This window comes from Centroberyx gerrardi, chromosome 22 (assembly GCF_048128805.1).
Source record: "Centroberyx gerrardi isolate f3 chromosome 22, fCenGer3.hap1.cur.20231027, whole genome shotgun sequence".
Classification (NCBI taxonomy): domain Eukaryota; kingdom Metazoa; phylum Chordata; class Actinopteri; order Beryciformes; family Berycidae; genus Centroberyx; species Centroberyx gerrardi.
Window position 1 is genome coordinate 4,025,323 of NC_136018.1, and position 20,247 is coordinate 4,045,569.

The 20,247-nt window shown below is 46.6% G+C and overlaps 1 protein-coding gene across 2 annotated transcripts in view; it reads left to right on the plus strand.

The window, feature by feature from the left end:
• The window catches only part of drosha (drosha ribonuclease III), an 88,370-nt gene that overhangs the window by 56,729 nt on the left and 11,394 nt on the right, over positions 1-20,247 (plus strand). For both annotated transcript variants that reach the window (XM_071894680.2, XM_071894681.2), the window contains exons 24-28: positions 3,639-3,683; positions 7,276-7,433; positions 13,059-13,164; positions 15,560-15,701; positions 19,186-19,268. In XM_071894680.2, coding sequence (XP_071750781.2) covers positions 3,639-3,683; positions 7,276-7,433; positions 13,059-13,164; positions 15,560-15,701; positions 19,186-19,268 — 534 coding nt within the window. The remainder of the gene's footprint in view (positions 1-3,638; positions 3,684-7,275; positions 7,434-13,058; positions 13,165-15,559; positions 15,702-19,185; positions 19,269-20,247) is intronic.

Here is a 20,247-nt window from a genome sequence, read left to right on the forward strand (position 1 = left end):
TCATTGCACACAGAAAGCCCGGAGGAAACAATAGATGCTAATTTGCTAATGACATTACTGTGGAGGTTATTAAAGCATCAGCAGAGAGGCAGGAAGCATCTTCTTCAGGCGGAGCTGCTCGATTGCTCTCAACCTGGACTGAATAGCAGCAGCGCGATATCGCAGGGAAAAGATGCTGCCGCTGTGTCGTCCTGAGGGAAGTGCCTCTTTGGAGCGGCAATCACCATAATGATGATCTCACTGCCTGCCCATGGGCTAATCTACTGGCTTTCATTAACACCGCCGCACGCGCGTACACACCCAAACGCCAAAACGTGACAGGGGTTGCTGTGACAACTGAGATGGTCGCCATGGCACTGCGTTGGTCGCTTGTGGTAGTGTGGCATGGCAGCCTTCTTCTCTCACCTCCTTCTCCCTCCCTCCCTCCCTCCCTCCCTCCCTCCTTCCTCTTCTCTCCTCTCTCACCCCTGTGGGTGCAGAGCCACAAAGCCAAATACAAGGTTTTAGAGCAGCTTGCGTGCGATACTTCAAACAGCGATGGCTCAAATCCTTTCAAATACTGTGTTGTCTTACAAAAACCAGCTCTCTTTTTTTTCATTTCAATATTGTTAACAGCAGCGATTGTTGTATTCTGAAGTCCAAGTTGTATTCCAAAAAATTTCCAGCATGTACAATTTGAGTTTTAACCGTATTTGATAATCATGTGTTATAGAGCTGAGCAATTAATCGAAAAAAAACCCATCAAAATCGCAATATGAACTATCCAGATTTCCAAATCGCAGAGGCTGCAATTCATTTCTTTAAAGAGAGAGGAGCGTCCAACACGGATTTCTGAACAAGGTGTTTCAGAGCTGCAGGTAATCTTTCATCATACTCAAGCTCAGTAAATCCTGCACACTGACGTCTTATTTTGTTTTTAATAAAATCACTTTCCTTTAAACAGTGTTAAAGTTCCCAAAGAATTATGACAAGACAAACCTTGCAGTTTAAATCGCAGCAATATTCTGTGAAATAAGCGCAATTAGATTTTTTTTTTTTGTCCACATCGCTCAGCCCTGACGTGTTACTCTGACATTACCTCGGTCTCTTGGTGCACCAGTAGAGTGTGCTAGGCTTACATGCTCACACAGGTGAAAGGCTGGCTGACACACTCCTTCCATACACATCACACATCACCTCACCAGGCTCCCGGTAACCGTAACCACCGTCTCCATCATTTAACTCAGTCCCATCTACATAAGTACACATTGCTCAACTGTTTATGTGTGTGTGTATATTTTGAAAGCACATTCAATGGAATGAGAGGGACTTGTTTCCAGTGAGTGTTCTTTTATTATTTTTTATTTATTACCCGCACCACAATCACGCATTCTTTCTCTTTCACCCGTTCTTTTGTCCTTTCCATTCTCTGTGGACGTGTGTGTGTGTGTGTGTGGTTAGTATGTTTTGTCCTGTAACAGCTAGGGCTGATATTCTTCTGTGTGAGGAAGAATGTGTGTGTGTGTGTGTGTGTGTGTGTTTTCTTTCTTCCGCTGTGTCCTTGGCTTAGTAATAGCTTGGAGAACGAAAGCATGCACACACTCGCTCGCGCATACGGGCCGTTCTCCACGCACGTACACTTTCTGCCCACTTTCACAAGTACTGGAAAATATGTGCTCTTCAACTCCACCATAAATCCTATGATAGACTTCACCAGAGGCTCGACATTGGTTTTCCCATATTTGGAAGATCACCTTGACCATTGGCTGTCAGAAGCCCTCCCTTTTGGACTTAGGGCCGCTTTTATGTTGGTATTGATCAGCGACGCTATCTCTTTTATTGATTTCTCCGCTGCACTACTAGGTTTGATGGATTGATTGGCAGCCCGTAGCTAGAGACCAATTTGTCAGGGAGCGCTGGACCTTGTCAGAGAGGAGCACCATTATGTCCCAATCATGGATGGCCAACAATCCCGAGGGGGGGAGGGGGGGTCGGTGGTGGTGGGGGGGGGGGGGGTTATAGCGGTGTTGCCTATTTACGGCTGAGCTCGGTCTGTCTTGAATCCCTGCGGGTCAGAGCGGCGCTGATTGAAACCCGCCTCCAAACAAAGCTCATAGGCTGTTTTCCACCTCCTTGCCTTTCAGTTCGCCTTTTATTTCAACTCTCATTTACGGGCAACGCCGGTGCCACTCAAATAAACATGTTTGCATATGTTTTTTTTTTTCTCCTCTTTTCTCCTTTGTAGCACAAGAGCTCCATCCTCCAAATGGCTGTGATTCAGCTGTTGCACATGATGATTTGTGCTCTCTGTAATTATACCTTCGTCGTGCTGGGAGAGAGAGAGGAGGGAGAAAAAAACCTGTTGTTATTCTTAAATCCCCACTCGACGCTGGCTTAATCATTGTCTGCCTTGTCTTCGGAATGGCTGTAATTGAAACATTAGCTGTTCGGGTCTATATACAGCATGTGGGCGGATCGTGTGCGCCCCATGGACGGATTTTAATCATAAGCCTCGATCAGAAACCGGCAAAGTTTGTGTGCGTACTTCATTCCCTATTTCACTTCTTTTGTCTGTCTCTCTCGCTCTCGCTCTCCGTTCCCGCATGCATGTATGCACGCGTGTGTGCGTTTCAGATGCATCAGTGTCTAGTATAGTTTAGGCCAATTTGTGTGACTGCAGAACCTCTCAGTTGAAGCAAGCGATCCATTAGTCAGTGCTATTGACTTCCCTTTGAGCAACGCCGTCCTCGACAGTGAAGAGCCCATGCGATGTTGTATTCACCAGCAGGCTCCATGTTGACTCGATACCTGCTATGTACTTAGTGCTTTTCAACCCCAGTCCTGGGCTAAGACACGCAAAACCAAAAGGAAGCATTTGCTCAAACATATTGACCACTTTCATGAATTTTTCATTGGCTGCTCAAGGCGATGGGGTTGCTAGCCGGGGCGGGTGAGAAGGTGAGGTGTCTGTTCGATGCTGCCGACCACACGTCCCCCCCCCCCCTCCTCCTCCTCCTCCTCCTCTTCCCCCCCCCCCCCCCCCCCTCTGGGCTAGCCCCGCATTTTAAAGGTTTATCTTCTTGAACCCCTTAAACACCTGAGTGATACTGTACTTTAGAGGCCCTCACCATGTCTCTGTCACCGGTATGACTCACCCAACATTAGACCCCAGGCCCAAAAACTGCCTGTGACTGGCGTTGTCCCTGGCAACAACTTGCTGGCCACAGCTTGCTCTCTCCTTTCTCTTTTCCTCTCTCTCCCTCCCTCCCCTCTCTCTCCCTCTTTCTGTCGATCAGTCTGTTTATCTCGCTGCCATTCGATGCCGTGCGGATTCTGCTGCGCACAGCGGCGGCATCCTTGAGGAAACCGATGTTGATCTTCCACGTATTTCTCTCCACAGGCGGGGGAGGCAAAGGGCCGGCAGCATTGTCACTGTATCTCCAGTAACCCCCCCCCCCACACCAACCCCCCTCAGGTGGATCGCTGATGGTCAATAAGCAGACCTATGTGTCGCGAAATGGGATGCTGACTCATTTTACCGTCCCCCAACGGGGCTGCTGATGGTACCTCAAACCATTTTGACCGAGGAATCTCCTCCCTCTAACTCTCTCTCTCTCTCTCCCTCCTCCCTCCCTCCCTCTCTTCTCTTCTCTTCGCAGGACCTGCGGGAGGTCTGGCTCAACTACCCCCATCACCCCCTGCAGGTTGGTCGAGATACGTTTTATTATTGATGTTTATTTTAGCGAGGAGTCTCTCATTAAAAACCCACCTCACCCTCAAAACACACACACACTCTCTCACTCAAAATCGTCTTCCCCTCTTTCAAGTTTTCCTACCTGAATGTATGTTTTTTGTTTTTGGTGTGTTGCTAACAGTGGAAAGCAAGCTGTTAGTCATTTTGCCCGAGGCCGACTGAGTTCTTTACAGTTGTGTTGCAAGGCCCCCGGTAGCCCTCCGCTAGTCCCACATTGTTCTGCTCCTGTGTCTGACTGCTCCCCATTTTGGTTGAGACCCTAATCCGCTCTTTCATTTACTCTCGTCTTTCTTGCTCTTCCCCATTGCTCCTTTTCTCTGCCGCACCATTCTCCCCTTCTCGCTCGCCCTGCTTTCGCGCTCTTTCTCTTCTCTTCCTCTCCCTCTGTTCTGTCGTCCTTTTGCTTTGCATGATCTGCCCAGAAACATTGAACATGTCAACAGTGTTTGTTTGAAATTAGGATTTGGAAGAAGAGATCAAAGATGCCATAACAGGATTACAGTCCCTGAATCGCACGGGGCCTCCAGGGACCGTCAGGCATCCTTCTCTCTGATGTGTTTGTGAGGAGAAAGTGTCTCTTTGTGTGTATGCCGAGACTCGTCTTTAAGCACTTTATTCTCTTCATCTCCCTTGCGTGCGTGTGTGAGTGTTTCACACGTCTGTCTCTGTGTTCTCGTATGTGCATTTTTGCATATCCATGTTTGGCTCAAAATAACTTTCTGTGTTTCTGCTTATGCATGCGTGTGTTTGTATATGTGCGTTTGTTTACTCCCAGTGTATGCTTTTTTTTTTTTCTGATCCCCAAATGCCTGAGATCTGCAGCTCGCCTGGGTGCTTCTCTTTTTGTTATGAGCTGAGTGTCGGCGCTTAGACTAAACCCATTGTATCCAGCGCTCTTGTTTTCCCGGGGAGCTGCGTAGGAGAAGCCCCGGCGGCAGGCACCGTGGTCAGGGTGGAGCCCCGGGGTCAGGCCTGCAACCCCTCTGTGGTGAGGGGGGGGGGGGGGTAGGGGGACCTCCGTAGTCTGCTGCATAAGTAGTCATTAGCCGGTTCAGAGCCACGGCCTCATTACCACACACTGTGCGCGGCTGAGGTTTCCTCTGGGTGGTCCCCCCTGCCAGCGGGGCAACGCCTGTTCAATTCTGCCAGCCTCTTGGTGGCTTGACGGCGTCATGACCCTTAAGCCTGCGATGATATAATCTAAGCAAAAACATCTTTCTTTTATTATTATTACTTTTGATTGATGAAGGGCCCTGGGATTTGAGGCGGGAGTCGGTATCGTGCCCAAGAGTGCTGCCTCAAGGGTTACAAGGTGTTTCTTGTTTTTTTTTTGGGGTTTTTTTTTTGCCCGAGGCAGAGCGTAGAGGATGACAACAACGAAGTGAAAGAGGAGCCGCCGTAATGAGGTTTGTGCGGATGGCGATGGCAGCCCGCCATGGCGTGGGTAATTATGCGTACGCCCGTCTTTGGCATACATGCATACATTAGCCTTGCCACCGACGATCCCGGCCCTACGGAGCGCGGTGGAAATGCTTCCTGGTTGACAGGCACATCTTTATGTCTTTCGTGTTCGCTCGATTCGCACCAGTGCATCATCACCCCCAGCTCTCCAGAATCATTTACCAGAGTGTCATTTACGTTGAGTGTGAATTTCAAAATTTCTCCTTTGGTTTGGTGGGGAGACGCATGTGTCAGGCTTTTGGGCCTCAAAAGACCTCAGCTCTGATTCTGCTTTCTGTCTGGACTGTGCTGAAAGTGATGCTTTGAAGCCATTTCAAAAGTGTTTTTTTTATTTTTTCCATAACTGGTGTAAGTTCTTTTTTTTCCTCTCTTCACTCTGTTTGAAGCCTTGCTGCTGGCCATTCCCCCTGAAGGATAGCTAGCGCCTATGAGTGCTGAACTCGTCAGATGTCGTTAGTCGTGATGCATGACATTTAAACGCCTTTCGTTAATTAAGAGAGGGAAAAAAGCCAGAAATGAAATGCTTCTTATGACATGTTGGAAGACGCAACCATGACATTACCGGCAGCGCTCCAATTAAAATGCTGAGTTTAAAAATACATCTCTGCTCTTCGCACCGGCTTGGTTTGACATGGGACACTCTGAGAAAGCTGTTTACTTGTCATTTCTTCATGAAAACACAGACAAAGAAGATGCTGGAAAACGAAGATAGTGGCCATCATTCCCTGGAGAGTCTGCATTGTAGTTTTCTTTATCCTTATTTTTTGGGGAGGTTTACAATATGTGGCTAAATGCAGCGAGCTAACAAGGTCAATTGAATGCACTTTATTTCCCTTGAATGTCCAAAGTAAATTATGTTGCTGAATGTTTCTGTTTTCTTTGGGAAAGACGTCTTGGTCAAGCATACAGTTGTAGCACGCAGAGACCAATTAGATGTTTCTAGCAGCCTAATTAATGCACCCATAAGGATATCTCTTGATTCAACAAACACAAGCATGCACACAGTTTTTTTTTTTAGCATATTATTTCTTTTTCTAATGAGCACAGGCATGAGCAGATACTGTCCTTTGGAAGCAAGCCACGTGTTTTCGCTGAACCCTTCTACCTCTGAACTCACCAAACCCTGCAGCCAATGTTAAAAGCACAGTCTGCAGCCATTTTTCACACCCCAAACTATTCCTTAAGACTCATCTAGGGCATAGGGCCCGGAGTGTCTGTTCTAGTTTGGCAAGGCGTTTGCTTTAGGACAAGTGAGGAAACTCACCGCTGAGTCGCCAGTGATATTAATTGACCATTTGAATCTCCAAATTCAGAGCGATAGAAAAAAGCTAGTTGTTTGCCTTGAAACTGAATGACTAAAATATTCCATCTGCCGCGGCTCGTCTGAGTTTGTTTTGAGGCAGAGAAAAAACACACACCCTAAACACGCCCTCCAGCAACACACATAGAGGTTCATTTCATTTAAGGAATTTAGCCGACGCTCTTATCCAGAGCGACTTAAAGGGAGTTAGCAAGCGGGGGTTCGGCGTCTGGCTCAAGGATGCTCAAGGATCGGCCGTTAATAGACACACACACACACACCGGATATTTTGTAGTTTGCAAACCTGTGACCTTTCAGTTATTTCTCTCAAACCACGAGGCCACCCTGCAGCCCCGGGTTTTTCATCTCCAAACTGCATATTGTGCTAGAGCTGAACACAAAAAAAAAACGAAAATCGCAATGTGAACTTCTGCAATTTCCAAATCGCAAAGGCTGCAATTAATTTCTGAAGTGTCCAAGGAGCGTCCGAAATGGATTTCCGAACAAGGTGTTGTAGAGCTGCAGGTGATCTTTGGTCCATGAATCAAGTACAGTATTGGTCAAAACCTTTCATCAGACTCAAACTCAATAAATCCTCACAAAATCACTTTTCTTTAAACTTATTTTAAAGTTCTAAAAAAATGCATAAGAAGAAAACCTTGTTATGACATGCGTCGCAGTTTAAATCGCAATTTTCTGTCAAATTCTCACAATTGCGGAAGTTTTTTTTTGTCATATCTTTCAGCCCTAATTTTTGTGCTATTTTCTGCCGCTCGTCCAGGTCCAGGAGCCGCAGACGGACAGGCAGCTGATCGAGACTTCCCCGGTGCTGCAGAAGCTCACCGACTTCGAGGACGCCATCGGGGTTTTGTTCACACACGTTCGTCTCCTGGCCAGAGCCTTCACCCTGAGGACCGTGGGCTTCAACCACCTCACCCTGTCAGTACAGTCGGTGTTGGTCTCTGTGTGTCTGTGTGTGTGTTTTGTTGATAATACAGTTACAACCAATTAAAATGCAAAGTGAGCTAGTACCTCGCCAGATGTAATTTGCAAAGATATTGCAGAACTGGCCAGACTTAGTTTCTCAAGCTGTTCCCACGAGAGGTGATGAGGCATGATGCATTATAATATATAATATGATCTGAGATACGAGGATTTTAATCATACCTCGTGCATTTTAAAAGGTTGTAACTGTGTTGTCATTGTGCCGGCGTTCTTCCTCCCACGTCGTCCTTGTGTTTGCCCCCGTTGCTCGCGGCTCATACACTTTTCTTTCAGTCCCTACAAGCGCTTTTATAATATGTGATGTCTTGGATGTCATGTTCAAAGGGCCTTGGTGAAAGATAGCCTCTTTAACTTGTTTTTGGCTCGGTGCCTAATCCGAGGGTTTTCACATCCTGGAGGGAGAGAGAGGCCTGAGGGACGCTGAAGTCCTCCGGTCTGTAGGCTTCCTCTGTCCGGGGGGGGGGGGCAGAACCGCACTCCCCCCATGGGAAATGGGCTTTTGATTCACTGGGTTGTCCGAGGCATTAGGTATACATTTCTCTCTTTCATTCATTGCAGACACATCTCTCTCTTTTTGACAGAATTTTCTCACTCATTGTTAATCTACATATTCTTATTCTTCTGTCCGCCCGCTCCGTGAATCCCTGGATTCTTACTTGATTTGTTGTTATTCAGATTTGTTCTAATTTAGGCTGCATGTCATTTTCTCATTCTTTTCAGAGAGATGTGTGCATTTTTAAAACTCCAGGATTGTGCTGTATTTTCTTTCTCCAATGTTAATTTCAAAGTTTCTCACAGTGACGCTGTGGTGATTTAGGACTGACATTGGAAATGTTTTTCCTCTCTGCCTCTGCTATGACATTTGTTCAATAGCCAGAGAAGTTGGCAACTTCTAAGGAGACGACTTAAAATTGATTGGAGAGAGAATGCCTCTGCCTATTTGTTAGAAACTTGTCACCAATATGTGTAGCTATAACCTTGCTTGTTCGTTGATTGAATGAAAGTTTCAAAAGATTACTATTTTTCATAAAAAAATCTTTCACTAATTAGACTATGCACTCAAATTTGAGGTGTTGCCGATTCTGTCTGTGAGAGGGTTATTTGCAGCGGAAGCTTAACTCACTTCTGAGCTGTACAACACAACACAATAGTGAGCTTGACAGCTAAAGCAAATTAGCCTTGGCAGCACACCTCTGATATCTTATTGGCAGGCTGCACTCTGTAATTGCTTGCTTAGGTTTGCCACAAGGACATAACTCTGTGTGCTTGTATGGATGCGTGTGCGCGCGCGCGTGTGTGTGTGTGTGTGTGTGTGTATGTGTCATGTACACACACTCACACACACTGCTGTGTATGTTCTAATCCATCACTTAAATGTCAAAGCCTCTCCCCACTCATGGTCAGTGCAGTCGATTAGAGGTCCAGAAGTTTGTCTCCCAGCTAGCTTGTCAAGGTTTACTTTGAGGGCTTTCCACCTCAAGGTTGCTTTCTATGATATTTTCACTAACTTCCTGGCATCACATCCTTAATACAGTACCTTCTTCTAAACCTGGTTTGTACAAGGCAAAGGCTTAACCTTATGCATCTTTTTCTTATTTCACTGAATTGTATCGTTCTTTTTTCTGGAGGAAAAAAAAGAAAAGGATTCTTATATTTTCAGAATCATTTATGTTCATCAGCTCATTAGCGGCCAAAGGCAGGTTGACCTAAATAGAGCCGACAGACTTGAAAGCTGGAGCTGGGCACTGATTGCCCATAAGGACCAAAGGTTATACCAAAGTAGGTCATGCTGTCATAATGGAGAGAAGAAGGAGGTCAGGTAAGAAAGAGGAAGGTCAGACAATAAGGTAGGTAGGAGATGAGGAGACGGGACCCGGGCTGCCCTAAGGCCTATCACTTTATGCGGAAGTAGAGGACAAACTGACCTAGAAGGAGACAGCGCAAGAAGCGAGGATGTGAGTTGACCCTGTTGAGAGGCGGTGGAGACCCGGAGGCCGCCTCCAGACAGAGCAGAAATGGAGAGTCCTGCCCCCCCAAGGCTCCGGCTTCCTATCTCTGCTCACAGCGGAGGAGCTGCGTATTGTTGGAAAAATTCCATTCCTGCTGAAAATGGATCCAGCGCCTCGAGTTCAATACCAATTCTAGAATGATACTTTCTCTGATGCCGCTCTTTGTTGAATGAAAGCACATTTGACTGTGCAATTATGAGGATTATGAGGAGTCAGTTATTTGTGACACTAGTGCAGTGCCCGTTCAAAATAGGCGTAGGCTATCAGTCGCTTGCTTTGAGCCCCGCTGCTGCACAGGGTGCTGTTCGCCCCGCCCCGCCCCGCTGCTGCACAGGGCGCTGTTCGCCCCGCCCCGCCCCGCTGCTGCTGCACAGAGCGCTGTTCGCTTGTTTATTCAAAGTTTATTAATATTGAACGTGTCGCGTGTCCAATCCGACACTGCGCGCCCTTGGGTCCCCAGCAATACACCCGCCAAGTGTGAAATAGATCGGACGAACGGTTCTCGAGATATGCGAAGGACACACACACAGACAGAGATTCCTTGCTTTATAGTATGATTTATACATGCCATTTGCTTTTCTAAATTGATTCAGACCACAGGTGAAAACAAGTCTTCAATAAATCCAAGGCTCTCAACTCTTGAAATATTAAAAAGCCTTCATTCTTGGCTTATTAATGACAAAATAGTGAAAAACAACCCAAAACAAAACAACAACAAAAAACCGCACCAACACGTTTCAGCCCTGTATGAACACCTTAATTGCAAATAATGTCCATTCAGTCTTAAAATTTGATATTCTCAAAATAAACATTATGCCAGTGAGGTGAGATAATTCCAGTTGTTTCACTTAAGGAGTTTTCTTGAAGCAAGGCAGAATAGGCAGAAAACATAACTGACATAACTTGAAACAAGTTGATTTGCACCAGAAATGTGTGATTTTTTTTATATGCTCTTCGCTCTAACTTTGAAGCCAAGGCAACATTTTTCATCTGTAGTAAAAACATACTCAATGGATTTTCTCAACAGAAATGCCCTTTGGCTAGCAGAGAAGCTGAGATCACATTTAATGAAAAGAACTTTTTGGAGGAATTCGATACCTTTTGAAACATCAATGCTTAAAAATTTGACTCTGGTACCATAAATTCTTACGGTACTGTACTGGTTAGAATTTTTTTTTTAACACCCGAAATGAGTCGCTGAACGTCCGCTGCGATCGCCGATTCCAGTCACGCCTCCAAAAGCATCAAGGTGCTCCCCCCCCGCTCGCCCCCACCCGGTAACACCTCCTACACCGCAGTGGCAGATCAGACCGCATTTTAACCTCTCGGGAAGCGCACGTTAAAAAAAAAACAAGACCGCTATTTCCCTAAAAACAGAACTCCCAGGGTGCGGAACCGGGGAGGAAAAAGGGGCCTTAAAAAAATGGAGTGCGTCCCTCGCCTGGAACGGGCAGCCCGTCGCCACCTCTTCACAGGGGCTGTTAAAGGTATTTTAGATCAAAGTCAAAGGCGAATAAAGACCTCGGCTTCGCACTTTACTCCAATTTCCCCCACCCTACCGCAGCATTGTGCCTCTCCTGTTGGGAGTGAATAAGGGATGGCTCTTTGTCGCAGCTTCACACAGGAACGCTTTCCTCTTTGACCCGCTCTATCTCTCCCCCCCCCCCCCGCTATCTCCTCTCCTCCTTCCTCTCCCCCGCTATCACTCCACTGCTCCTTTCTTGCTCTGCCTCTCCAGGACATGAAACCGACTCAGACTTTCACAACGTCCGCCCCCCCCCTTCTCCCCCTACTCTCATACACTACCAGTCATAAGCTTGGCCACATCTGATTGAATGTATTTCATCATCTTAAAGCCATTTTGATCTAAAGGCTTCTGCTTAAATGCTTGAAATTTGCTTCTTAGACAAATATAAATCGTGAAGTTGATGCCTAGGTATGAATTTCTTTCCAAAGCCTTTGCCTTTCCATCAAGGCAAAGGGCGGCTACTTTAAAGAATCTAAAATATAAGATAGTTTTGATTTGTTTCACACTTTTTTTTGGTCGCTGCATTATTCCATTTGTGTTATTTCATAGTTTTGATGTCTTTACTATTATTCTAAAATATGGAAAATAGTAAAAATAAAGAAAAAAGGTTGTGTATGTATGGCAGATTTTGAGAAAACGCACAGCAAAGCCGTTGTCACACACATACTGAAGCCGTCTCAACCCCTCCGGCCCCCTTTTTCCCCTCCTCTCTCTCTCTCTCTCTCTTCCCCTCTTTCCCCCCCCACCTCCCTTTCTGTCGCCCTCGTGTATTGTGGCGGTGCCTTCTCATTAAGAGGCTCTGTGATTATTTTTAATGTGCGAGCGAGTGTGCGTCAGGCGGCGTCCCTTCCCTCCTAATGAAGCCCGTCCCCGGGCCTCGGCTCCTCGATTCCTTCGGCTCGGATATTGCTGCAGAACATAAAAGCCACGGGCGCAAGAAATGGGACAATAAACTCTGACCTTTTTCTCTTTTTGATGTCAGCCATTCCTCAAGCCCTCCTCCTCCTCCTCCTCCCTCCTCCTCCTACCTCTGCATCACCCTCCCTCACCCCGTCTGTCCTTACCAGAGTCAGCCGCTCTCTAACGTGCGAGGCGCTCATGTCTATAGATGGATATGTGCTCTGCTGCTGTATATTTCCCCGCTCACATGGCCTCCTGTTCCCTCCCACCCCACCAAACACACACACACACACACACACTGCCTGCCTGCCTGCCTGGCATAGCACCAGCCCACATCTGCAACGCTAATCTATAATTCTGTTTAATTAATGACCATTACAGCGGCAGTAGCACGCCTCCCCCCCCCCCCCCCCCGCTGCCCTGTCCAGCACTGTACAGGCAGTTACAATTCGCTCTCCCTGCCTTTCCTTTCAGCGACGAGGAGAACGGCTGCCGTTCACAGAAACACAATGTGCAGTATCGCAGCGCTGCCATTAGCCTCTATAGGAATTGTCTGAAGGCATGTTTCTGAAGCTTGTTTGGAAAATGGGTGTGCGTGTCCCCTGCTTTTTATGGGCTTAGGAGTTTTGACAGGCACTCCTGCAGGTGTATCGGGGTTTTTAAAGCGTGTTTTTTTTTTTTTTCATTTTATATTTGAAATGCAATCAAAGCCCAGGCTTTTCTTTGCGAGGGTTGCTACCTAAGGCAGCCTCCAGCTTGTCACACAGCCTGTCAGCGCGGCTGTTCCCAGAGGCCACCCACGAAATGTACATCAGCCGACTTCGCCGATCTCGGTTAAGAAAGACTAAAAGCCCGGTAGATTTGTCTGAGAGCGTGATGCTGCTCATGCCCAGGGGCTGTGTACCTGAATAACCCCATTTTAAACCCCACCCCCCTTCTTTTTACCCCATCTCTCTCTCTCTGCCCTCCCGCCTCACCCACCCTGACCTCTCTCCACCAATTAATTTCCTCTGGATCCTTCTGTGTCGTTTTTTTTTGTTTCTCGCCCCCCCCCCCCCCCGTCCCCCTCTCCCGTAACCCCTATTTACCTCTGTCCATCCATCCGTCCTTCCTCTCATCCAGGGGCCATAACCAGAGGATGGAGTTCCTGGGAGACTCTATCATGCAGCTAGTGGCCACAGAGTACCTCTTCATCCACTTCCCCGACCACCATGAAGGACACTTAACGGTAAAATCAAATCACTGGAATCGCCCCCGGGGTCCGTCATCACACACTCCTCATAAGCTTTGTTTTCCCCGTCCTCAGGCATGTTCTTCCTACATCTAGATTTGTCTGTCTTTGCAGCTGTGTTTTGTCTTTTTTTTTTTTTTTTTTTTTTTTTGTCTGCTGTGTGTCTGAAGTTGCCTAAAACTGCCGCTGCTCGCTTCTTACATGCATTTACCTGACATGAAATTACTGCAGTGCTAGCATGTGTGTTTATGTGTGTGGGTGTTATTTTATTTTTATTTTTTTTTTTATTTCTATCGTTCTCTCAATCTCCAAGTGCCAGCCAGGTATTCGCCCACTTCACTTTGTGTATTTCGATTGTTTCCACAGAATAATTTTCCTCCACTCCCCGCCCCCCCCCACCCCCCCACCCCTCCCTCCTCTCTCCTTATCTTCCTGTCTGTTTACTGTACTTCTTTATGATGGGTATTGTCATGAGAGGAAATTGTTCGGTTTTCAGTAACTCGTCTTTGTCGGCACATTTTCCTAAAGCAGTCGAGTGTCTGACAAAGAAAGTCACCTGTGTGTGTGTGTGTGTGTGTGTGTGTGTGTGTGTGTGTGTGTGCTAACTCGCAGGCACGAAACGAATCAGAACACTCAACGTGCTCGTCCTGTATTTTTTCTGACAGAAAACGCCAAACGGCATTTTATACCGACTGCTTGAGGCGAGCGGATTGAACCGGTCCCAGCTAAGACCACTGAATAAAACCTCTGCAGTCAAGATATTTATTAGTGGAAAAGTCTTTATAGATGGGGGGGCTATGACATCACTCGTATAAAAGCTTCCAGCGGACCGTAGTTAAGAGACTGAGAGCCCCACCGATGCCAATGCCCAAGAGTAAAGGCAGGGCACATCTGAAATGGATTTCAAATTGAAAAAGTGCTCATTCAACTAGTGAGTGTGTGTTCGTGTGTGTGTGTGTGTGTGTCTGATTGCGTGTATACTGGAGTGGTAAGGAGGGCACATCATGGCAAGACAGGACGTCGTATCTCGTTCCATCCTCCCTCTTTTCCGCATCTCGTAGCTATATTTAACATGTTTGTGTTTTTCCTCCTGGAGAAAGTAAATGTACCTAACCCAGTCTAACATGTTGTCATCCGCTCAGCTCCGAGTCACGATGTAATATTTAACAGCGCAATGTGCAATCTGCCTGAAACATTTACTTCGCATTACCGTTTCTGTCTTTGATGTATTATTCCATGCGGGGTTTATTTTGATGTTTTCGTATGCTTCTGTATGTTTCCCTGTGCGCGTGCATGTGTGTGTGTGTGTGTGTGTGTAGTTCTGTTTGTGTGGCTGCATACTGACGCCTTGAGTGAGTATTTGAGAGCTGGATGTGTAAATGTGATAGCCTGGTAAGACACATCCTGATCACGGGACCTCACATTCTGTTTCGCTCCACGGATCAGTCTGGACTTCCAGCCGCCCACATCGATTTCCTGAAATTACAATGTAACCGGGCCAATCAGGGACTGCGTCGTAGTTGATGACGTAACCGGGCCAATCAGGGACTGCGTCGTAGTTGATGACGTGAAATACAGGCCGCCGCTGGCAAAACAGCAATGGCGTCTCCCGAAGCAACAAGCGGTAACGTTAAAGTCGAGATGAAACGGCATTTCGAGAGTATCTAACTTCCGTATCGTGACGTATTTCCGAGTGAAACAGGAAAGACAGGCGGGACGTAACGTTGGGAGGAATTTGATTTGAACGTTGAAAAGTGGGCGTGTCATAACACCCGAAGACACACCGAAGTACCGTGCTGCTGCTAGCTAGCTAACTAATGAATCTTAGCTCTGTGCGCTAAAAGTTGAAGATTGATTGATGGGTGGATGTCATGATATTATTGGTTGAAATTGGTTATGGGCATGCTTACGTAAGCACACGGCATATTTTGTTTTACAGGAAGAAAACATGATTGAATTTTGATGTAAGAATACAAAGAAATTGATTTTTTGCATTTTTTTGGCATATATTGTTAAATAGGTGCACAATATGACCGGGGATGTGATCTAAAAGGGTTAAAAAGGCATTTTTCATTTCATCTCGACTTTAACGTTTGTAGAGTAAACACAGCCATAAGTGCAGTTATTGCAGAAATAGACTCAACAACAACAATTAAACAAGAACAAGAGTATGCACTAGCGGAGTTTCTCGGCGGAAAAGACGTTTTCGCCGTTCTTCCGACCGGATTTGAATTTGGATTCGCTGATTGGCTGAAGGAGTTTGTCTGTCAAGGCAAGTACTCCCGCCCACGAAGTCCAGACTGACCCGTGGAGCGAAACAGAATGTGAGGTCACGTGATCAGGATGGTCTTACCAGGCTATAAATGTGATGCGTGTGTTTCTGTGTCCACAGCTACTGCGCAGCTCGCTGGTGAACAACCGCACGCAGGCCAAAGTGGCCGAGGAGTTGGGCATGCAGGAGTTCGCGATCACCAACGACAAAACCAAGCGGCCGGTCGCCCTGCGGACCAAGACTCTGGCTGACCTTCTGGAGTGTACGTTCGCAATTCTCCCATCGGCTCGCAGAAATATAAAACGAAACAGGGAAAAAGAGCTTTATAGATTCTTTTGCCCGCTCGCACCCCTACTCAACCTTTTCTTGTATGTGCCTCCAGAAAGTGCGGTTTGAGATGCCAGCATGAAGTACCGTTATCGATCTCTTCTGTTCCCCTTGTGTTAGATGTCAAACACAGTCACTTCGGCGCTGACGACATTGGAGCAGGCTTCCCCTGTGCTTAGGAGAGGACTAAGACCAGGGCACACTAACTTTATTTTTGTCCGTCAGCCACAGTTGCTACTATATCCTACAATTCATCATCGACTTGCACTATTTTAAGTTCAGTGGTTGATAGGGATTTGCTTTGACAAGCTCACGTAAAGTCCCCATGAAATGAACTCCCATTACTTCTACTTCCTGGAACACGCAGTATCTTTCACGGTGACCTCATGCTGCACTAGTAGGTCTAAATAAAAATTTCTAACCTTAAAACCGTCCGATCTTTTGAACAATCCCGCCCCTCCGCACCCCTCCCATCAAATAAAACCGCCTTTCTCCCCCTGACTCATACTCCATTGGTTTAGACTTTTGAATGATCCCTCACTGCGTTATGTCCCGCCCCCCAACATCCTGTTTCAACAGGGAATGCATCAAATCCAGGAAGTAAAGATGTCATTTCACGGGGTCTTTAAAGCAGACGGAGAGGAACAAAGAATGATTAAAATGAACCAGAAGACGGAAAACACTTAAAACACATAGAAGCAATAAAATACCATAAAACAAAATAAAGTACCACAACTAAAATACCATAAACTAAGAAATATGTGCCATGGGGATAAAAACTGTATTAAACAACCACTATACCTGTCATATTGCACATATTGCACACTCCCTTAGATCTGACAAACAGTGTGTAGTGCCTCAGTAGAAGTTAAGGGGGCGGACAGCCTCTGTATAACTGCTATTTCAGAAACCCTAATGCTGCTGAGTCTTTTAAAAGAAGGTAGGAATTTAAAAAAGCTGGTTGGCCGGGTGAGAGAGGTCCTTGAGAATTTTAAGGCTCTTCCTTTTGTAGTCTTGCTTTGGTAGATTCCAGCTAGTGGTGTAAGCTCACATCCAATGATTGTGGATGCAGCACGCACCACATTATCTAACTGTGTCCTGTCCTGTGCTGAAGTGTTGCCATTCCATACAGTAACTGCGAAGGCGAGGACGCTCTCTAAAAAATGTGTGCCTTGCCTTGGATATAGGACATTTTTTCAGTCTTAAAAATAGAATTAGAACAGAATAGCCTTGTCCAAATGTTGCTTGGCTACCTGAGCGGCTGGTAGAAAAATCTGGCAGTTACACCAGGTCCCCACGGGTCCTTGAAATCCTTGAAGGTTTGTGAATTTGAGAAAAAAAAATCATAAACATAAATAGACATGGGTCATTGAAAGTGCTTGGATTTATATATTTGTGTTAGAGGAGGCAAGAGACCACACAGTCTGCCGTCACTGTGACACAGCACAGTTGAGAAGTGTTCACACATTCAAGCCTCTCTCTCTTTTTAATTGTTGTCTGTGAGCTTCTGTAAAGCCTGCTAGTTCTCATTATAAAAAATTCTCAGTGTTGTAACAGTAATTAACCTTGATCCGTGTCTCAGACTATGCCGTGTTGGGTCCTTGAATTTGAGGGAATTGGGCCGGAAAAGTCCTTGAAAAGTCCTTGAATTTGATGTTTAAGAAGAGTGTGGGAACCCTTGGTTACAGAAAAAAATATCAGCTTCAGGTCTTCACACCACTAAGAGTGAGCGGTTGGCCCAGTAGGTAGAGAGACTGTCTCGAAACCAAAAGATCACATGTTCAAACCCTACAACAACCTACATGGCAGCCGTGTGTCCTTTTGAAGGGTTTGGCAAGGCACCAAACCCCAACCTGCTTACCCACTCTGAGGCTTATGTTCTTGGAGTCAGATTGATTTTATCACGTCTGAACAGCAAAAAAAACACATGGAAACCGATATTTGCAAATCAGATTTAAGCCACATTTGTAATGTGGTTTGAAATGCGATTCAAATCGGATTTCTACAGACGCGTCTCAGTCTGACGCTCTGGACACTCAAAACGCTTTTCAAACTGTCCTTATGTTTCGTTGGCGTCACATCCAGAGCGCCAGAAACGAAAATGGAGAACGAGACATTGCTGCATATATAAATCTCCTCTGTTGCTGATGTTGTCTGCTGTGATGGAGGAATTCTGCACTGCGACTAGACCGTCCAGTGGCATGAGGGCAAAGATGATACACCTCTGCATTCTGCGTTTGCAGCTTTTTCTTTTGGTTCCGTATTTGAAAAACGTGCCCGTCAGTTACCGTACGTACACACGCCTACGTCGTTACCACGGCAACCGATGCAGATAGCTTAACGGAGCCTGAACGCACAAATCCGACCTGATCACTTCGCAAATAACAGTGAGGACAGTCGGTCCTAAAGATCGGATCTGAGAAACAAATCGGATTTGCCTGCAGTCTGAACAAAGCCTGCGTCACCTCTTTATAAAATGGTTCAGTGCCAAAAAATGTGAATGTACATGAACTCAAGTAAAGGCAACAAGGATATTTCACCCAACCGGATGTTCTTCAAAGGCCCAGCCAGAGGAGGATGACATGCACACGACACATGGACAGGCGTGTGTGCACATATACAGGAGAGCACTGACGCTTTCAAGAGCAGTACTCAATAGACAAACCTTGATGCAGAGTCACACATGCATACACCCACACACACACACACACACACACACACACACACACACACGTGGCTAAGGACAAAACAGAGTTCTATATCATTTGCCTTTCTAAATATCCTTCAAAGGCCAAGCCGGTGCAGAGATGATGACACGCGGAGAGAAGGAAGGTCAGCGCTGAAATGAGTGCAACTCTTCAGCATATGAACAGTCGTGCCCTCCGGCTACACCGGGCCCTCCCTGGCCTCCTGAAATATTACCTATTATACCTCTCTCTTCCGTCCCACTCTCTTAGTCACGGAGATGAGGAAATGCATTGGCAGTTAATGGAAGGGGGGGGAAGGAAAAACAAAGGGACAGCCAGGAGATGACTGATGAAACCCGGCGCCTACTGCTTACATTTCAAATCTGCCTCTGTACATTTGAAGAGTTAAAGCAGGCAGTTGCTCTCAATTCTGTCAGTCATATGTGACATTTATTTGAAACCACAAACTATATGCTATTCATTCAAATCCTCGTCTGTAATATCATCCAGCCGCTTCAGACCCAATGCAGCGGCGGGCCGGGTCCTTGGCTGCTCATCCTCTGGTTTTGTTAATGTTTTATTTGTACTTCAGACGTAGGAAGAGAGCCAACTTTTTGCGCCGAGCAGAAAAGAAAGATCAACCCATCAACCGCTCAGCCCTTTTTCATCACTTCATTGTTTTTAAGTGCTCTCTTTCTCTCACCCTCTCTCTCTCTCTCTCTCTCTCTGCAGCTTTCATCGCAGCCCTCTACATTGATAAAGATCTGGAGTACGTGCACACCTTCATGAACGTGTGCTTCTTCCCCCGGCTGAAGGTGAGCCCCTATTGATAGCCTTCGCCACTCGCACTGATCAATGAGCCCCTCCAGAGAGAAAAGAGCCGGGAAGATAATGAGCGGAGAGTTAATGGCTATGCCCTAATGGCGCTAGCATTGACGCAACGCTTGGAAGTGGTGCTTGGCTCTTGAATGCCTCTCGCAACGTCGTACCGAATCCCTATTTTAGTCGTCTTTAATGGGGATCGCTACAGTGTCGCGGCGCGTTTATTGGGTTGTTAGCATCAGTTGTCAGTGTTTTTCTATCGATCCGAGAAGCGCCCGGGCCGCTGATGGCGTCCCATTTCTGGAGTGGTCCAGGAGTCCGATCATTCGCGTAAGCTTCAGTCGAGGCTCCCGTGGCTAGATGTGAGGAAGGAGAGGCATTTTGCTCTCAAGCACCACTGGATTGACCAGAGTTAGAGAGGGGAGTCTTGAGGGGGGAGCAATTTAGTAAGCCTGCTATTTTCCCGTTAACACAGTTGCTGTAGAAGAAGACTCAAACTATCTCACACTCTCACATACTGTACCTAAATGGGCACATACACACACATACACGGCATGTGCACACACCCGCACGCACGCAAACACACACACACACACACACGGTTACCCACACAGCGTGGCCCTCTCCTTGTGAAGCCGCTGCAGTGGTCTGATGTGCCATGCTAATTGCTGTCTTGGTGTGCCTCTCCAGGGAGACTCCCAGCTCTGGAGGAGCTGAGCTTTGCGTCATGGTCGCTGCAAGAGAGCACCTCATTTCCACTTCCAAGAGAAAAGTTGTGAAACAGCCAGCACGTCTCCTTACATAGCCTTCTGGAAACCACAGCGTTGCACATTGCGCTGCTTCATCCAATTTGGATGGAAATAGAGAGGCAAAACCAGGGACATAAACGCTAGTTCCTTGTGTTCGCATTTTTTGCTGCACTGTGTGATTATGCATATGAAGGTGTGTGTGCATCTGCTTTATGCGCTCGCA